The sequence below is a fragment of the Tachyglossus aculeatus genome, chromosome 3 (genome assembly GCF_015852505.1).
Source record: "Tachyglossus aculeatus isolate mTacAcu1 chromosome 3, mTacAcu1.pri, whole genome shotgun sequence".
NCBI lineage: Eukaryota > Metazoa > Chordata > Mammalia > Monotremata > Tachyglossidae > Tachyglossus > Tachyglossus aculeatus.
Genome location: NC_052068.1, coordinates 45,651,961 through 45,672,682, shown reverse-complemented (window position 1 = coordinate 45,672,682; position 20,722 = coordinate 45,651,961). Strand labels below are relative to the sequence as shown.

The following is a 20,722-nucleotide window of genomic DNA, read 5'->3' as shown; positions in this document are numbered from 1 at the left end:
CTGAACTAAGCACATGGGAAAGTACAGTATAACAGAGTTCGTAGACGCATTCCCTGCCCATGAGTTTACAGTCTAGAGGATGAAATAGATATTAATATAAATAAATAAATTACACATATGAACTGTGGGGTTGAGGGTTGGGTGAATAAAGGGTGTAAATCCAAGTGCACGGGTGAAGTAGAAAGCAGTGGAAGAAGAGGAAACGGGGGCTAACAGTGAAGGGCTGCTGGAGGAGATACGCTTTAAATAAGGCTTTGAAGGAAGGGAGAGTTATTGTCTGTTGGATATGAAGGGGAAGGGAGTTCCAGGTAAGGGACAGAAAGTGGGAGAGGGTCAGTGCCAAGATAGATTAGATCAAGGTACAGTGAATAGGTTGGCATTAGAAGGGTAAAAAGTGTAGGCTGGTTTGTAGTAGGAAATCAGAGAGGTAAGATAGAAGGGAACAAGATGATTGAGTGCCTTAAAGCCAGTGGTAAGGAGTTTCTGTTTGATGTAGAGGGGAACAGGCAACAACTGGAGGTTCTTCAGAGAGGGAAAACATGGACTGAATGTTTTGTAGGTAAATGATCCAGGCAGCAGAGTGAAATAAGGATTGGAGGTGGTAGAGGCAGGAGACAGGGAAGTAATCAAGGTGGAATAGGGTAAATGCTTGAATTATTGTGGTAGCAGTTCGGGTGGAGAGGAAAGGATGGATTTTAGCGATGTTGTGAAGGTTTAAGTGACAAGATTTGGTGACAGATTGAATAGGTTGAAAAAGAGAGATGAGTCGAGGATAATGCCCAGGTTACGGGCTTACAAAGCAGGGAGGATGGGAAAGATGTGGGAGGACAGGGTTTGGGTGCAAAGATGAGTTTTGTTTTGGACATGTTAAGTTTGAGGTGTTGGCAGGAGGAAATACCAGACTCTAGAGAAGGAGAAAGAGCAGGGCTGGAGAAAGATTTGGGAATCATCCACATAGAAATGGTAGTTTAAGCCTTGGGAGCGAATGAATTCTCCAAGGGAGTGGGCGTAGATAGAGAATAGAAGGGGCCGAGACACTGAGCCTTGAGGGACTCCCACAGTTAAGGTGTGGGAGACAGAGGAGAAGCCTTGGAAAGAGACTGAGAATGAGCAGCCAGAGAGGAAGGAGTAGAACAAGGAGAGGACAGTGTCAATGAAGATTAAAGTTTTGTTGGATAGTATCCAGTTTTTCTTGTTCTGGTTGAAAAGATTTCAAAATAAAACAAAATCTATAAGCTGGTAATACAGAAGAAAATAAAAAATGAAGTTACATATAATGTTTGATCCCCAGATAGAGAAAAAAAAAAAGCACAACAGTTTGGGGATTTTTCACAGTTTCCATGACAGAGATTTGTTGAAATAAGATTTTTAGGAAGAAGTCAAATTGATACCTGTCTCTTTCTATATACCTTGAAAGAGATACAGAAACAGAGGCACAGAGGTAGAGAAGAAGTGTGGCCTAGTGAAAAGAGCATGAATGTGGGAGTCAGGGGACCTGGGTCCCAGTTCCACTTTTTTTTAAATGGCATTTATTAAGCACTTACTATGTGCAAAGCACTGTTCTAAGCGCTGGGGAGGCTACAAGGTGATCAGGTTGTCCCACGGGGGGCTCACAGTCTTAATCCCCATTTTCCAGATGAGGTAACTGAGGCACAGAGAAGTTTTAAGTGACTTGCCCAAAGTCACCCAGCTGACAGTTGGTGGAGCCGGGATTTGAACCCCTGACCTCTGACTCCAAAGCCTGTGCTCTTTCCACTGAGCCATGCTGCTTCCCCTTTTCTGCTTCCACTTGTCTGCTGTGTGACCTTGGGCAACTCATTTAACTTCTCTGTGCCTCTCTTCCCTCATCTGTAAAATGGAAATTAAAACTGTGAGCCCTATGTGGGACAGGGACTGTGTCCATCACGATTATACTTTATCTATCCCAGTGCTTAGTACAGTGTTTGGTACCTGGTAAGTGCTTAACCAACATCACTAAAAAAAATTATATAAATTACCAGGTCAGGTCCATAGAAGATACTTTAATATATATATTAAAGCATATATATATATGCTTTGTTTTGTTGTCTGTCTCCCGCTTCTAGACTGTGAGCCCATTGTTGGGTAGGGACTGTCTCTATATGTTGCCGACTTGTACTTCCCAAGCCGCTTAGTACAGTGCTCTGCACACAGTAAGCACTCAATAAATACGACTGAATGAATATATATATATATATATATATATATATATATATATATATATATATATATATGTATGTATAATGTGGTCTAGAGGAAAATGCATGAGGTTGAGAGATAGGAGAAAGACTCTATTCCCAGTACTGTCACTCATCTGTTGTGTGACCTTAAGCAAGTTACTGAACATGTCTCTGGGCCTTATTTTCCTCAACTGTAAAGCGGGGGCTAATAAAAACTGTGATTTTTTACTTTGAGGGGATGTTGTAAGGACATTTGGAAGCAATATGGTAGCATTTTGTAAAAGAAAAGCACTGACCAAATAGACTGTAAGTACCTCTAGGGTAGGGAGTATTCATTCATTCCATCATATTTATGTGCAGAGCACTGTATTAAGCGCTTGGGAAAATATAATACAACAATAAAGAGTGACAATTCCTGCCCACGAGCTCACAGTCTCGAGTCTACCAACTCTATTGCATTGTACTCTCCTAAGCGCATAATACAGTATTTTACACCTAGTAAGTGCTCAATAAATACCATTGATTGATTGATTAAGGTGTCTTTGTTCTAATGTCACCTATAATAATGATGCCATTTATTAAGCACTTACTATGTGCAAAGCACTGTTCTAAGTGCTGATGCCTTGGATTTTTTCTGTCTTTTTAAAAATAACTCCTTTATTTAACCAGATATGTCTTTTCCATGAGTCTGCCTAGTCATTTTTTTATCTACCTAACTATCCTTTATCTTCATGTTTTTCAAATTATATAGCTAGAGAAGCAGTGTGGCTCAGTGGAAACAGCACGGGCTTGGGAGTCCGAGGTCATTGGTTCAGATCCTGACTCTGCCTGTTGTCAGCTGTGTGACTTTGGGCAAGTCACTTAACTTCTCTGTGCCTCAGTTACCTCATCTGTAAAATGGGGATTAAGACTGTGAGCCCCACATGGGACAACCTGATCACCTTGTATCCTCCCCAGTGCTTAGAACAGTGCTTTGCACATAGTAAGCGCTTAACAAGTGCCATCATTATTATCATTATTACTGAGATATCTAATTACTAGGCCCTCCTTGTCCTACCAAGTTACCAAAGAACACTGACACAGAAGTACACGTACCTGAGCAACAATAGAATTACCAGGACTTTACTAAAAGTGCCTTTGACACTATATCCACACAGATGGTGATAAGCATAATCAACCATTGATGGATTCATTGACTGATTTGTTACTACTGGTAATTTTGCAGGCAGAAGAGTTTGGATCAATTTATGGGTAAAAATAAACTCCTTAGAAGGCGCTAAAAAGATGAAATAGATTAATGAATGAAGTGTTCATGATGGGTTGTTAGACGGAAAACTTAAAGTTATTGGGAAGTACTTCCCTATCACTGAGAATGTAGATCAAAGATGTCAAACAGCACCATGCTATTTCTCTAAATATCCTCACTGCCATAACCGAATGCAGAAACCTGTGCTAAATGGATCATTTGTCTGCTCCAGTAGAGTATTGCTCATGTTCTTATGAAGGTATTCTAATTCTGGCTTTTCCACTAGCTGTGAGATTTTGAATAAATCATTTTCATTCTACGGAAATACTCAGGGCACATCACCCCCTTCCTCAAAAATCTCCAGTGGTTGTCTATCCACTTCCATATCAAACAAAGACTCCTCACTATTGGCTTGAAAGCTCTCCATCACCTTGTCCCCTCCTACTTCACCTCCCTTCCCTCCTTCTACATCCCAGCCCACACACTCAGCTCCTCTGGTGCTAACCTTCTCACTGTGCTGCTACCTCTTCTGTCTCACTGCCGACCCCTGGACCACGTCCTACCTCTGGCCTGGAATGCCCTCCCTCCTCAAATCCAACAATCACTCTTCCCCCTTCAAATCCCTACTGAAGGCACACCTCCTCCAAGAGGCTCTCTCAGACTAAGCCCCGCTTTTCCTCAGCTCCCTCTCCTTTCTGCATCACCATGACTTGTTCCCTTCACTCTTTCCCCATCTCTCTGCCCATAGCACTTATGTATATAAGTATATATCTATAATTCTACTTATTTATATTGATGCCTCTTTACTTGTATTGCTGTCTATCTCTTCCCCTTTAGCCTGGGAGCCCACTGTGGGCAAGGATTGTCTCTTTTTATTGCTGTATTGTACTTTCCAAGCACATAGTATGGTGCTCTTCACACAGTAAGCACTCAATAAATACGATTGAATGAATGAATTAATTTATTCTTTGTGCCTCAGTTTTCTCAATTATAAAAAGGAGACTGTGACATTTCACCTGAGGAATACTCTGGGGAGATGAATAATTAAGGGTCATTCAACCCTTACTATCGTCATATGTGTTATACATTGGGCATGGCTGACTTAAAACCAGAAGTTGCTTTCACAGCCTCATGCCAAAGCTTTGTGAAAGAACGTGATTCTAAAGAAGTCTCAGAAAGACAAAAATTCCAAGCTTCCTTGCACGGCCTGAGTTTTAGTAATGAAAACACGTTTTGGCAAGACTGTGCTTTGCAATTTATCTTTCCTACCCTTCCCTGGGGTCACTTCAGCACCAAAACGTTTGATAATTTTCCTATCTGTAGCAGTGGTGAATATCAGCAGAGACTCAGATAGTGCCTTAGGAATTTGGCTGTTGGCCTAAAAAATACAGATTGGGATGAAACTGGGACAGAGAGAGCTGGGACAGGGATGCTTCCAGGAAAGAGGGAGAAAAAGAATGAGCACTGAAACTTTTGTCTGAATGTAAACCCCATATTTATTATTTAAAAAAGCCAAATGAAATTGTTCTCATCACATTTTAAAGAACCAAGAGAGAAAAACATAAGAAAAATTGGGGCAAAAGAACTTTATGTAGTCATGGCCTGGATTTGCCATTCTTTTTACATTCATTATATTATTAGTAATAGTACTTCTTACTGTTGCTAGGTTATAATTAGTAGCATCAATGATGACAACAGTGTTAATTAAGTTACCACAGTGTGCTTGGCATACTATAAATCATTTAGAGAGAGGCACTGTTTGTGCATTCAGGGCTTCACATTCTAATGTAGAAAAGGTAGTTGTGAATACAACTACCTAAAGTCATAAAAATTTTCTGTTTTGCTTTCTTGCCTACTCTTGTTATCATATTTTGGAAAGTGAAGTCATCCCATTATGTGGTTCTACTGAAAAACATTTATTTGCAATTTATTACTCACTGTATGGGAGTACTTTACATTTGTGAATAAATGAATCCCTCAGATCCCTGAAACCTTGTAATAAATCAATCAATTGTATTTATTGAGTGTTTACTGGGTGCAGGGCATTGTACTAAGTGTTTGATAGAGTATGACACAAGAAGCAGCATGGCTCAATGGAAAGAGCATGGGCTTGGGAATCAGAGGTTATGGGTTCAAATCCTGACTTTACCAACTGTCAGCTGTGTGACTTTGGGCAAATCACTTCACTTCTCTGGGTCTCAGTTACCTCATCTGTAAAATGGGGATGAAGACTGTGAGCCCCACGTGGAACAATCTGATCACCTTGTATCCTCCCCAGTGCTTAGAACAGTGCCTGGCACATAGTAAGCGCTTAATAAATGCCATCGTCATCATCATCATCACCATATAACAGACGGATCTCTGCCCACAGTGATCTTGCAGTCCAGAAGGGGAGATAGACATTAATATAAATAAATAAATTACAGATATGTACATAATGCTGTGGGACTGGTTGAGGGGAGGAGTGAATAAAGGGAGCACATCAGGGTGTCACCCTCGCACTTGGATTTGCGCCCTTTATTCACCCTTCCCTCAGCCCCATTGGCACTTAGGTACATATTTATTCACTTATATCAATGTCTGCCTCTCCCACTTACTGTAAGTCTATCATGTGCAAGGAACATGTATACCTACTCTGTATATTGCTATAATGCACTCTCCCAAGATCTTAGTACAGTGCTCTGCAAGGGTGACACGAAAGAGAGTAGGAAAAGAGGAAGTGAGGGCTTAGTCGGGGAAGGCCTCTTGGAAGAGATATGCCTTCAGTAAGGCTTTGCAGGTGGGGAAAGTAGATGTCTTTCAGATATGAAAAAGGAGGGTGTTCCAGGCCAGAGGCAGGACATGGGTAAGAGGTCAGTGGTGAGATAGATGAGATTGAGGTACAGTGAGTAGGTTAGCATTAGAGGAGTGAAGTGTGTGGGCTGGGCTGTAGTAGGAAAGCTGTGAAGTGAGGTAGGAGGGGCAAGGTGATTGAGGGCTTCAAAACCAATGGTAAGGAGTTTCTGTTTGATGCAGAGGTGGATGGACAACCACAGAAGGTTCTTGAGGAGTAGGAAAACATGTACTGAATGTTTTCGTAGAAAAACAATCCAGGCAGCAGACAGAAATATGGACTGGAGTGGGGAGAGAGGAGGCAGGGAGGTTAGAGAGGTAGGTTATATAGTAATCAAGGCAAGATAGGATTAGTGCTTGGATTAACATAGTGGCAACTTGAATGGAGAGGAAAGGATAGATTTTAGCAAAGTTGTGAAGATTTAACCATCAGGATTTAGTGATAGATTGAATATTTGGGATGAATAAGAGAGAGAAATCAAGGATTGCCAAGATTATGGGCTTGTGAGACAGGAAGGGTGGTGGCGCCATCTACAGTGATGGGAAAGTTATGGAGAGGGCAGGGTTTGGTTGGGAAGATAAGGAGTTCTGTTTTGGACATGTTAAGCTTGAGGTTACAGGGGGACATCCAAGTAGGGATGTTTCGAAGGCAGAAGGAAATGTGAAACTGAAGAGAGGGAGAGCGATCAGGCCTGGAGATGGAGATTTGGGAGTTATCTGCATAAAGGTGGTAGTTGAAGCCATGGGAGTGAACGAGTTCTCGAAGGGAGCAAATGTAGATGGAGAATAGAAGGAGACCCAAAACTGAACTTTGAGGGACACCCACAGTTATGGGGTGGGGGATAGAGGAGAAGCCCATGAGAGAGACCAAGAATGAGTGGCTAGAGAAAACCAGGGGAGGGCAGTGGCAGGGTAGCCAAGATTGGATAATGTTTCCAGGAGAAGGGGGTGGTCGACAGTGTCAAAGGCAGTTAAGAGGTTGAAGAGGTTTAGGATGAAGTAGAGGCCATTCGATTTGGCAAGAAGGAGATCATTTGTGATCTTTGAGAGGGTGGTTTCTGTGGAGTGAAGGGGATGGAAGCCAGACTGGAGGGGGTAAAGGAGAGAATTGGAGGAGAGGAACTTGAGGCAGTGGGTGTAAACAACTCAAGGAGTTTGGAGAAGAATGGTAGAAGGGCGATGGGACAATAACTGGAGGGAGCCATGGGGTCAAGGGACTTTTTTTCTAGGATAGGGGAGGCATAAGTGTGTTTGACAGCAGTAGGGAAGAAGCCACTGGAGAGCACACAGTTGAAGTTGGCACTCTGTGAGGGAAGAGGTAGGGGTTTTGATAAGGTATGAAGGGATGGGATTAAATGTACAGGTGGAGGGGTGGATTTTGACAGAAAGCAGATCTCCTCTTGAGATACTGCTGGGAAGGAAAGGGAGTTGAAGAAAGGGCAGGAGGAGGGAGGGACTGGAGAGGAGAAGTGGAGATTTTAGGAAGATCGGGCCTGATAGTTTCAATTTCCTCAGTAAAGTAGGTAGCCTGGTCATTAGAAGCAAGGGATGGAGGAGACGGGGAGACAGGGTTTTTGAAGAGAGAGTTTGATTGATTGAAGAGGGAACTGAAGTAAAGAGGGTTACCCATAGTAATAATAATGATGGTATTTTTTAAGCACTTACTATGTGCAGAGCACTGTTCTAAGCCATGATTACATAGCAGTGGCAACATCTGGAAGCATAATCTTCTACAGTAAAGGGCTTTCCTGAGAAAAGAAAGAAAAGTGTCACATTGTTGGTAGCCAAGTTAACTTAGTTTTTTTTTTCTATCTTGAATGTCTAGCAATGCATTTTCTGTCAGAGGTGAGTCTGTTAATTGACAAAGGATATTTTATTCTGTTGGTGTGTGTGCATGTGTGTGTGTGTGTGTGTGTGTATTGATGCTATTGATGCCTGTCTACTTGTTTTTTGTTTTGTTTTGTTGTCTGTCTCCCCTCTTCTAGACTGTGAGCCCATTGTTGGGTAGGGATTATCTCTGTTGCTGAATTGTACTTTCCAAGCGCTTAGTACAGTGCTCTGCTCACAGTAAGTGCTCAATAAATACGATTGAATGAATGAATGAATGAATGAATGTGTAGCTGTTTGTTTTTCCAATGGTATTTGTTAAGCACTTGCTATGAGCCAGGCACTGTACTGTACTGGAGTAGATACAGGCTACTCAGGTTGGACACAGTCCATGTCCCATATGGGACTCACATTCTTAATCCCCATTTCACAGATGAGATAACTGCAGCACAGAGAAGTGAGGTGACATGCCCAAGGTCATACAGCAGACAAGTGGTGGATCCAGAATTAGAACCCAGGTCCTCTGATTCCCAGACCCATGCTCTTTTAAATAGATCACACTGCTTGTCATATATAGTAGAAATGGCATTACTATTACCAGATCGTGATGGTCATAGTCTGTATTTAAGTCCTCCCCCTATTTCAGCCAAGCATAATTGAGTTCACATTTATTTCATATTTTGAGAATAATCTCAGAGTCTGTGGAGTAAATGATGTATTACCAGTACCTTACTTACAGTCATATCTTGTTCTAAGTTTCTTGTTTTTAAGAAAACGCAGTAACAAATTGACCATTCCTGAGGAATGATCCTGTTCTTCGCTTTTGTTGATAGCATGCAAGAAGACAGCATAGAAGCTTCCACTTCTATATCTCAGCTCCTCCGGGAAAGCTATTTGGCTGAAACCAGACATCGAGGAAACAGCGAGAGGAGCCGGGCAGAGCCATCCGCCCACCCTTTCCATTTTGGCAGCGCTTCTGGAGCGACTGAGGGAGGAGGAGGAGGAGGAGGAAGAGGAGGAGGAGGAGGAGGGGGACAGGATGACCTTCCAGATCTCTCTGCCTTCCTGAGCCAAGAAGAATTAAATGAAAGTGTTAATCTAGCAAGGCGGGCTATCAATCAGGATCCCGTGGAGGAGACCCAGTCCCATGTGTGCCGTCCTTCTGAGCAGCTGAAAAACTCTCCAAAATTGGGTTCGAACAGGCAAGTGGCCCAAACTATTCCAACTCTCTGTCAGGAGCTCTCGCGGGCTCCGGCCGACTCTAAAGACAACACCAAGGAGCAAAAGAAGTCTCAGTACAGTTCCGAAGCTCAGTCCAAAAAAGTCTTCTTGAACAAGGCCGCAGACTTCATTGAGGAACTGTCTTCGCTTTTCAAAGCCCACAGCTCCAAAAGGATCAGACCCCGAGCCTGCAAAAACCACAAGAGCAAATTGGAATCTCAAAACCGTGTGGCACAGGATACCAGTTCTGGAGTCTCCGATTTGTCAGAAAGGCGAGAGAGATCTTCAGTCCCCATCCCCATTCCCCGAGACACCCGGGATAATGAAGTGAATCATGCCCTTGAGCAGCAGGAGGCCGAACGGCTGGAAAACGAACGAGCTGCCAATGAAGTCGCCAGTGGGGAGGTCACCCCGGGATCGTCGCCTTCTTCTTTGTATTATGAGGAGCCCTTGGGACAGCCGCCTCGTTTTACTCAGAAATTAAGGAGCCGAGAAGTTCCCGAGGGAACCCGAGTGCAACTGGATTGCATAGTAGTAGGGATTCCTCCGCCTCAAGTCAGGTAAACCTATCCCACCAACTACTTTGCAAGATCAGTAAGTGCATTTTCCTTGATAAAAAAAATTTCCCAGAAGCAGTGTGGCTCAGTGAGAAGAGCACAGGCTTTGGAGTCGGGTCATGGGTTCAAATCCTGGCTCTGTCAATTGTCAGCTGTGTGACTTCGGGCAAGTCACTTAACTTCTCTGTGCCTCAGTTACCTCATCTGTAAAATGAGGATTAAGACTGTGAGTCCCCTGTGGGACAACCTGATCACCTTGTAACATCCCCAGTGCTTAGAACAGTGCTTTGCACATAGTAAGCACTTAATAAATGCCATCATTAGTAGTAGCTGTAGTAGTAGCAGGGACCAGTTGATCCCTTTAAGGAAAGCAGATGCAGAGGAGAGCCAACTGAATCAGCTCACTGGTAAGCATGTTAAAGGAGAGGGTCGATTTTAGAGGAGAACAGTGAAGTTGATACTCTGTAAGATGTTGGTGTTTTTCTGAAGGATGCTAATTCTCAGTCAGGTTAAAAGCTTGATGTTTGACTATGTGATGTCTATCGTTCATGGTTATGAACTTGTTTTGAATCTGATTTAAAAGGCATCAGTGTCTAAATCCCTCCTTGGGAGTAAATTAAGCCTCATGGAGTGCACATCATCTTATTTAGGCCAGTGGGGCTTAGTTAGTTTATTTACTGCTGCACAGTTTATGTAATGTATTAGTTCTTTTATTGCCACAGAGGGTCTTAGGCACTGAGGGAAAATCTGTCTTAACATCCTAGAATCCATAAGAGAGGAGTTTTGGCTTTGTGTTGGGACACAGTTTATGTGGATAGAATCCCACACAGGATTTTTTTTAATCCCAAAAGTTCTGAGCATTTGGGATTCAATTGACGTAAGGACACCATGAGCCATGAAGCAGACATCCTATAGACTTGTTGCCTTAGAAGCAATGTAAAAACTGAGATCCAGGGCTTTGCTACCAAATACCAGCCTAGTTGGAGGATAGGACTTCTGGAAAAGATGAGTTGCTGCTCTCAAGCCTGTGGGTACCTATGCAGTTTTTTAAAAAAAAATGGCATTTGTTAAATGCTTACTATGTGCCAGGCACTGTTCTAAGCACTAGGATAGATACAAGCTAATCAGCTGTGACAAAGTCCATATCCCCCTTCTATACTGTGAGCCCATTGTTGAGTAGGGACAGTCTCCATATGTTGCCAACTTGTACTTCCCAAGCGCTTAGTACAGTGCTCTGCACACAGTAAGTGCTCAATAAATATGATTGAATGAATGAATGAAATCCCACATGGGGCTCCTAATCTTAATCCCCATTTTACAGATAAGGTAACAAACACAGAGAATTTAAGTGCCTTAGCCAGGGTCAAACAGGAGACAAGACAAGTGGCAGAGCAGGGATTAGAACCCAGGTCCTTCTGACTCCCAAGTCCAAGCTATAGCCAATAGGCAATGCTGCTTTAAAGACAACTTCTAAAAACTGAGGAAATTCCTGAACAATGAAACCTTAGGAGTCAGGCCTGAATCCCAAGTGCTCAGGACTTTTATGATTAAAAAAAATCCTGTGTGGGATTCTATCCACATAAACTGTGTCCCAACACAAAGCCAAAACTCCTCTCTTATGGATTCTAGGATGTTAAGACAGATTTTCCCTCGATGCCTAAGATCCTCTGTGGCAATAAAAGAACTAATACATTAAGTAAACTGTGCTTCCACTGGAAAATCCTTCTGGGCCAATACCCATGGGGAACTGATCCATGGCGCATTGGCCATCATGAGCAACTGTAGATGGTAGGAGCTGTCAGCTAAAGGCCATAAGTGAGTAGCACCTGGAAGTTGAGAGATTTCGACTCTTCAGACCTCCCTCCCCACCCACTCTCAAATTTTCCTGCTGAGACACTTGAAGTTTTACCAGTAATGGTATTTATTGAGCACCAGTTGCATTTATTGAGTTTATTGTGTGCAGAGCATTTTATTAAGTGTTCAGAAGAGTACAATATGGAAGAGTAGATAGAGACCAACCCTGCCCACAAAGAGCGTAAAGATCAGAGGAGGAGACAGACATTAAAATAAATTGCTGATAGACATGTATATAAGTACTGTGGGGCTAGGGGAGGGCTGAACCCTTTTAGCATTCTAGGCTGTAAGTTCACTGTGGGCAGGGAATGTGTCTGTTTATCATTATATTGTACTCTTCCAAGTGCTTAGTACAATTCTCTGCACACAGTAAGCACTCAATAAATCTGAGCGATTGAATGAATGAACAATGGCATTCATGAACTTGCTATTGACCAATTCTGTTTCTTTGTTCTCTCTTACTGCTTATCCCAGTTGTTACTCAGGATGGATGTAGCACAATACAAAATCAGAGCCCTCTTCAAGTTGCCATAATTTTATTTCAGTCTCCGACCGTTCTGCATGTGCAAAAAATTTACCAGCCCACAAACATTTTTTACAAACCAATCCTTCCCCTATTATATTGCTTTATGGTGGGGAAAGTAAGAAAAATCAGTTTTTTGTACAGACCTTCCATATGTTGTCACTGACTCCTGTCATATATGGGTCTAGTGGCTTAGTGGAAAAAGCACGGGCTTGGGAATCAGAGGACATGGGTTCTAATCCCAGTTCCGCCACTTGCCTGCTGTGTGACTTTGGGCAAAGTCACTTAACTTCTCTGTGCCTCAGTTACCTCATCTGTAAAATGGGGATTAAGACTGTGAGCCCTACAGGGAAAACCCAATAACCTTGTATCTACCACAGGACTTAGAATAGTGCTTGGCACATAGTAAGTGCTTAACAAATACCATTATTATTATTATTATATTTCCTAAATGCTTCTCATAAATGCACACTAATAATAATTAATAATTAATCATAATAATAATTATGAGAAATAATATATGAGAATATATGAGAAATAATAAAGATAAATAATAATTTCTCCAGGGAGAGTAGCACAGAATACGGAGTAAATTCATTTTATTCCCAGTGTAACTTTTAGGTGGAAAGCAGGATAGTAAAAAAAGTTGAGGATGATTTTAAACATACCGCAAATCTGGTTCATTGTCGTATTCAGGAAATAAATACTGTGGAAATGAATCGGTCACATTTCACAATGTGAAATAGTTGGGTAATTCAGTCTATCCTTTTGGGAATTTTCCAATCAATCAATCATATTTATTGAGTGCTTACTGTGTGCAGAGCACTGTAGTAAGCACTTGGGAGAGTACAATATAACAGAATTGGTAGACATGGTCCCTGCCCCCAACAATCTTACAGTCTAGAGGACTGTTAATTTCTCAAGTGAAATTAATTTACTTAACCATTCTTGTTGCAGTCCTTTGCATGCATAAAAAAGTGTGTTATCAAAAAGAAAAGTTCTTATTCCCACTAATGAATCCAGTGTAGAAATGGGATTTAGAACCCCTTAACAAAGGGTTCGGAATTTCTGCTGGATTGTGTTTGGGGTTTGGTGAAAGCATACAAATCTTGGCTTCATATTTCTTGGGGTCATGGCAAATATATCCTTGAAAAACAGAGAGTTCTGTGAGTAACCCATAATAGAAATCAGAGGAAAGAGCTGTAGGAATTTACAGGAAGTTGCTCTGATCCTCCTTCCGTAGCTAAACTGCAGTGATTATCCAAGAATGTGCAGCTGGTTGTCTTGGAAAGGTATTTATTCTCCTACTACTTCTGAAGCAATGTAAATAAGCTTTTACCAGATACTGGCTCCTCAGCTGTAAAATTCTGCTGGTGGTGCTGCCTGCTAGTTCTTGCTGAAAGTAGTGCTGCTCAAGAAAGACAAGGCTGCCATCGTTACGTCAGTGTTTCTTACACAAGTCAGTTGAAATGGTCATTAATTGATCAAGAAGCTCTAACCATTGGGTTGTATCTCCAGTGCCCTGGAAGCTCTACCCTGAAGCTTCTTCAATAAGGCTCTTTTGTTTTTCTCGAGAGCTGTAGCTCTCATTTTATAGTCAGGGGTTGAAACCCACACAGAACAGGGTAAATAGTTTACTATCACTGTTTTCATTATTTTAGTGAACATTATCAAAATTTTTTGATTCTTTGGTCAATTTTTCCTGAACAGTGGTTCTTATACCACAAGTAATCTCCATACACATTTGTCTCTCTGTGTAACATCCGGAATGGATGTGTATCAGAGAGGTAGTAATGTGACTTCTCAGCTGATTCACAAAATGGTCATATTTGCATGTGTCCACTGTATATTTGAAGATAGTTTTTTAGTAGAAAAACTCTGTCTGTTGGAGACAAACCCCCATTTGCCAAATCTAACATTTAATGGGGATTAAACAGTGCAGACAAAATTAACGTTCTTGGAGACACTGACCACTAGACCTGCCTCCAAGTCAGGTGCGGGAAAAATGATGTCAGCACGTCTATCTGTCTTCATTTGTGGCTTTCCCACTTATCAAAGCCTGCCTCTGTGATGGAGCCCATCTATGCTCAGAGACAGAGTCGGATGAGATGTTCTCTAATTCAGAGGACAGGCTTGTCTCTATTTGTTGCTGAATTGCACTTCCCAAGTGCTTAACACACTGCTCTGTGCAAAGTAAGTGCTCAATAAATACGATTAAATGAATGAATAAATGAATGAATGAACACCCTGCTGGTCTATATGTGCATATCCAGCAGCTAATGGTGGCTTGTTTTCCCCTGGCAATATTGGGCTGTATATCAATACAATTCCTCAATCACTTTGTGGTTTCTAAGCATTCCCTGAACTCTTTGAATCCTGAGGTCATTGAAAAACATTGATCAGTAGTATCAGTGACCCCAGGACATCCTGGGGTCTGTGTAGCCCCTATGTTGGGAAGGGGACAGGTTGTTTTTAGTCCACCTGGTTGAGGACAACCTCATTAACAGAGCCCAGGGGTGGATTCTGATCCAGCAGAGGTACTCTCCAGCCCATCAGGGCCTAGGCAGAGAGGAAAGGGGCAAAACACAAAGCCAAGCCTTTGACCAGGTGAGGGAAAACAGGGGAAGAAACATAGAGTCTCAGGTCAGTGGTAGTAGTGGTAGTAGTAGTAGTAGTAGTAGTAGTAGTAGTAGTAGTAGTAGTAGTATTTAATGTGTGCCTAATGTTTGCAAAGCACTGTACTAAGAGCTTGGGAAAAAATACATTGAGGAGAAGCAGGTCCATCAGTAGAGGAATCCCAGGCTAACCAGGAAGCATATGTAAGGATGAAAAATTTACAGTATTCTTTGGCTAGCCCATAGTGGAACTATGGTGAAGAAATTACTTTCAAATATTTGATTATATGCCTAGTCAATATGATGGGAAAGTTAGGTGGAAGGAAGAGAGGATTTGTGAGGGAAGATGAATTTTAGACATATTTTTCTTGAGTTGCTGGTGGAATATCCACATAGGGATGTCCTAGAGTTAGGAGAAAATGTGATATTACAGAAGAGAGAGATAAGGACTGGTGAAGTAGTGGGATAAGAAGAAGCATAAAAGTGATAGTTGAGGCTATAGGAGTGAATGAGCTCATAAAAGGAGTGATTGTGGATTGAGAAGAGAATATAGAATAGAGCTTGAGGGACACACAAACCCCCTGACCCAGAGTTCAGGAATGGGGGTTAGGGGAAGAGTGCTGGAGGAAGAGTCAGCAAAGATACGGTCAAAGGTTGGCCAGAAAGAGAGGTAAGAGGAGAACCAGAAAAGAATTGTGTTGGAAAAATCAATGTTAGGTAGTGTTTCCACAATGTCAAAAGCAGCCAAGATGTCAAGAAGGTTTTAAAAAATGTAAAGTTCGTTTAATTTGGCAAGAAGTAGGTCACTGGAGGCTTTTGAGAGAACAAACAGTCTCAGAGGAGTGAAAATCAGATTGTAGATGTCCAAGGAAAGAGTTGGAAGAGAGGAAATGGAAGCAGCTTATATCTATAACCTATCGGAGGATTTTGGACAGGAATTGGTGCCAGAAGATGGGGGCGATAGCTGAAACATATAGAGGAGTCCAGATTGAATGAATGAACGAATTATGGCTTTTTTTAGGATAGGGGAGATGTGGCAGAGTGACATACTGCTTGACCTTGGTCAAATCACTTAAATTCTCTGCGCCTCAGTTTCATTGTCTGTAAAATGGGGATTCAACACCTGTTCCCCTTCCTTCATAGACTCTGAGCCCATGTGGGACAGGAACAGGGTCCGATCTGATTATCTTGCATGTACCAGAGCACTTAGTACAGTGGTTGGCACATGGTGTTTAATAAATACCACATTTATCTATGCTATTATTATGATTATTAGAATGAACTATCAGTGAATAAGTATCTTAAGATGGCAGTCAGGGAGGGAAGGGAGTGGGAGCAATCGTTTTTAGAGGGTGAAAAGGGTCAAAGGCACAGGTATAGGGGTTAGATTTGAAATGTGGCAGGCTATCACCTTTTGAGAAACACCAAGAAGGATGAGAGAGTGGATGTGTGGGTGGGAAGAAGCTGGGAAGGAGAGGGAGACATTTTGGGAACTCATGCTGTTTCAATTTTGTTGAACCAAGTATTTAGCAATATCATCAAGGGCTGGAGAAGAAGGCGATGATGGTCCTGAAGGTTTCAGGAGGGAGATGAGAGGGGCAATGGGCATGGCAGTCATGATATTTCTCCCAAGTTCTGAACAGGGATAAGTAGCAGCCAAACAGCAGACTAGAGTTATACAATTAGGGAGGACTGTAAGAATGCACAGGAGGTTCCTCTGCCTATTTCTCCCTCATCTTAGCTGGGGAATTTGGAAAAGTAGCAACCCCGTCAGGAATTTTCCTAGACGATTAAAAGGTCATCTTTCTTATCATTTGGAAGTGCCCTCATCTTTTCCAAACTGTTTGACTCATTTCTGCAGGGTTAATTTTACTCATGAATCACATCTGGCATGAGCTGCCATCCAGAAAGCACCATGAGAATTTGAAGCTCTAAAACCAGGCAGCTTGTCATAGCATTTCTATGAACGCATTCCCTGTCAGACACTCAGTCAGATGTTTTTACCTCACATTATCCTCAGAGGTTTTACTCTCCAGCTAGGTCATTTGTAACAAAGTAGCCAGATGATGTGTTCATTTGGAGTAGGTCATGAAAGCATTTTTATAATAATAATAGTGTTGGTATTTGTTAAGCGCTTACTATATGCAAAGCACTGTTCTAAGTGCTGCAGGGATACAAGGTGATCAGGTTGTCCCACGTGGGGCTCACAGTTTTAATCCCCATTTTACAGATGAGGTAACTGAGGTACAGAGAAGTTAAGTGACTTGCCCAAGGTCACACAGCTGGCAGTTGGCAGAGCCAGGATTTGAACCCATGATCTCTGACTCCAAAGCCCGGGCTCTTTCCACTGAGCCACGCTGCTTCAGGGTGGATGTTCTTTGTGTTGGTTGTCTGCTTGACCTGCATGGAAGCTATTGCAGACATCCATGGAAGGAACAAATATATAGGTGACAGAAGAGATTGGCTCCTATGTAACTTGGAGTGAAAACCCTTTTTGTTATGGACATTTCCACTCTGGCAAATGAGTTGGTTCCTTCGAAAGGAAAATAAAGGTTGGAAATCCAGCATAGCTTATGTTGCTTTTTCAGACTACAAATAAGTTGTGAGTTCATGCTGTATGGTTAGCACCCTGATTGATTGATCTTCCTTTGCTTATGCTTCTCTTTCTTCACAAATACGTAATGACCTCACCTATGTTTGTTCTCCGCTCCCAGTGCCATATCATAATGCACTTCATAATAACATTTGGAAATAATACTGCTCTCATCTTCCTTTTTAAGCAAAGTTTACACCCTCAAATTTTGAAATCATCATTTCATGACCAGAAGATGGTTGGGGTTTTTTATGTTTTTTTTTTTAATTTCATCTCTTTAAGGAAAAGGAAAACCAGCCAGGAAAGGAATACAAATTAGTTCCTTGGGAACATTTACTATATATTGAAAAATAATACTTTTAGGGATTTTAGTAACTTTAGAAGGGCTAGTGATATAGCCCCAGTAACTCCATACAGTATTTTTTTTTAATCAGCATCACCTGGGTCAGAAGGCTTTCTATGGGATCCCAGTCCTCCAGAAACAACAAAATGCAAGATGCCATGGACAAGGGCAGCATTATGTACACACAGTTGTAATACCTTCTCAGCATTTAATAAGAGTCTGAATTATCATATAATGACCTGGGAATGCCTTTCTCCCTTGCATTTACATTATAATTCTATTTTTAAAATGGGGCAACTGGGGCACAGGACAGTGAGTTTTCTGAAATCACAGAGTAAGGTAGAGCAGCAAATCCCAGGCTCTATATGACTCTCATACCACAATCAAATGGATAGAGCCAGGGCCTGGGAGACAAAAGGACCTGGGTTCTAATTCCGGCTCTGCCACTTGTCTGCTGTGGGAACTTGGGCAAGTCACTTCACTTTTCTGTGCCTCAGTGCCCTCATCTGTAAAATGAGGATTAGGATTGTGAGCCCTCTGTGGGACAGGAACTGTGTCCAACCTGATGATTTTGTATCTACTCCAGCACCTAGTTCAGTGCCTGGCACATAGTAACTGCTTAACAAATACCATTATTATTATTAGTAGTAGTAATAATAATAATCATTGTTAATATTTCAAAAGCACTTATGGTGTGCAAAGGACTCTACTACAAGTACGTTAATTGAGACATGGCCACGAGGACGGTTGAATAAAACAATAAGACTATCATTCAAACAACAATGAATACAGTTAAAAGTTCATTTACACCACTAGTAAAATAAGCAAATTAAGCACTATTTAGTGGGGGAAGTTCTCAACTGCAGACAAACGGTAAACTGCCACAACCTTTCCAGCATTCTAAAAGGTGAGAAGATTGGCTGCACACCAGTTGTTGTCACCAGGTGAGTAATGGATATGTTCTGTACTGCTCTTGGGAAGGCTCTGAAAAGCAAGCAGATTGGTTGTTCTAGAAATTTCCAGAAATAATAATAGTAATTGTGGTATTTGTTAAGTGCTTACTACGTGCCAGGCACTGTTCGATGCACTGGGGTTGATACAAGATAATCGGGTTAGACACAGCCCCTGTTCCACTAGGGCTCACAGCCTTGATCCCCATTTTACAGAAGAGGGAACTGAGGCTCAGAAAAATTAAGTGACTTGCCCAAGGTCACACAGCAAACAAGTGGCGGAGTCGGGGTTGGAACCCAGGTCCTTCTGACTCCCAGGCATTTCCACCAATATCTACATTTAGGGCTTAGCCCAATGCCCTGGATTACAACCCTTACAGTTTAACTATGTAAAGTTTGAAAAACAGAGAATAGAAGTGAATGGTTCCTCTAAACTAAACCAAAGAAGATTGATAACATGTAGGGTTTTTGTTGGTGGTGGCTTGTTTCTTGCCTCAAAACACACTTCACTTTAAGAATGCTAGGTTGGAGCAGGATAGAAAGTCCGTGGTCTAGTTTTCTGGTGGGCGGTTGAATATGTTTTGCTTCTGTTGTACTTTCCTAAATGTTTAGGGCAGTGCATTGCACTCGGTAATAATAATGATAATAATAATAATAATGGCATTTATTAAGCACTTACTATGTGCCAAGCACTGTTCTAAGCACTGGGGAGGGTACGAGGTGATCAGGTTGTCCCACGGGGGGCTCACAGTCTTAACCCCCATTTTCCAGATGAGGGAACTGAGGCCCAGAGAAGTGAAGTGACTTGCCCAAAGTCACACAGCTGACAGTTGGTGGAGCCGGGATTTGAACCCATGACCTCTGACTCCAAAGCCCGGGCTCTTACCACTGAGCCACACTTCTTCTCTGTAGGGAGGTATTCAGGTATTCATTATGCTAAAATTCCTTGCAAGGCCTGGGTCTGTACCATCCCGAGGGCCCCTCTCACTTATGCTCCACCAAACTCCCAAATCTCCAAACTCCATTCTTGGCAAAAATCAAAGACTACTGCCCCTTACTCGAACAAGGGGCAGGGAGAAGGTAGAGCTGGTGATGATTGTTAATGGATACCTGCCACCTCTGTCATGAAGCCAGAGGATGGGCTGACACGTGCTGGGGGACGGGATTGCAGGGCAATGACAGCACCACCCCACTTCCTCTGACATCGCTCATGTACAGTGGCCATTTGGGGAAAGCGTAGTTTGGGCATCATCTTCGTTAATGCCTCAAGTGGCCATCATTTTGGTAGGGTTGGAAGGTTCATGATTGGAGTAAACATGTCTTAGTGCATATTTGGGACCACATCAACAAACCCTGTGTTACTCTGACCTTGGATATATGGGGCAAGTACTGGGCTAGTGGCTTGTGAATTGCTAATATCTGCTGTGCGTTTATGATTCACCAGTGCTTGTTAGGTCAGGCCTGTTGCAAGAAAAATAGTTAAAGGAGAACTTTCTACTGAAAACTTAAGTTAGGGAAATCATAACTGCCTGTTCTCAATATGTCCTGTTAGACTCTGTGATGGGCTTGTTATGTTTCCTCAACTTTTAGTTGGTTTTCATTTACTGGATGAAGAATTAAGATTATATACATATGTATACTTATATATGGAGAGAGAGAGAGATGCCCTTCATGTTCGAAAACCACAACACTAATGGTGAACTTTACCTCTGAGTGTATTATATGTGACTGCAAAAGCATTACTCCCGCAGTGCCAGCCACAGTGTACACACGTTAAAGCATCCCCTTCAGTTGTCATATTTGGTGCTTGCAACAACTGACTTCACTGTTGCATTTGCCTACTTGTTTCTACTTGTTTCTTCTACTTGTTTCTACTTGTTTCTTCTACTTGTTTCTTCTACTTGTTTCTACTTGTTATAAAGCTTTTGCTCAAAAAGAGTCACTCCTTATTGAAAGCAGTAGA

General features: G+C 42.1%; 1 protein-coding gene across 3 annotated transcripts in view; it reads left to right on the top strand.

The window, feature by feature from the left end:
* The window catches only part of MYPN (myopalladin), a 112,746-nt gene that overhangs the window by 16,114 nt on the left and 75,910 nt on the right, over nt 1–20,722 (top strand). For all 3 annotated transcript variants that reach the window (XM_038743790.1, XM_038743788.1, XM_038743789.1), the window contains one exon: nt 8,937–9,884. In XM_038743790.1, coding sequence (XP_038599718.1) covers nt 8,938–9,884 — 947 coding nt within the window. In that variant the 5' untranslated portion in view covers nt 8,937. The remainder of the gene's footprint in view (nt 1–8,936; nt 9,885–20,722) is intronic.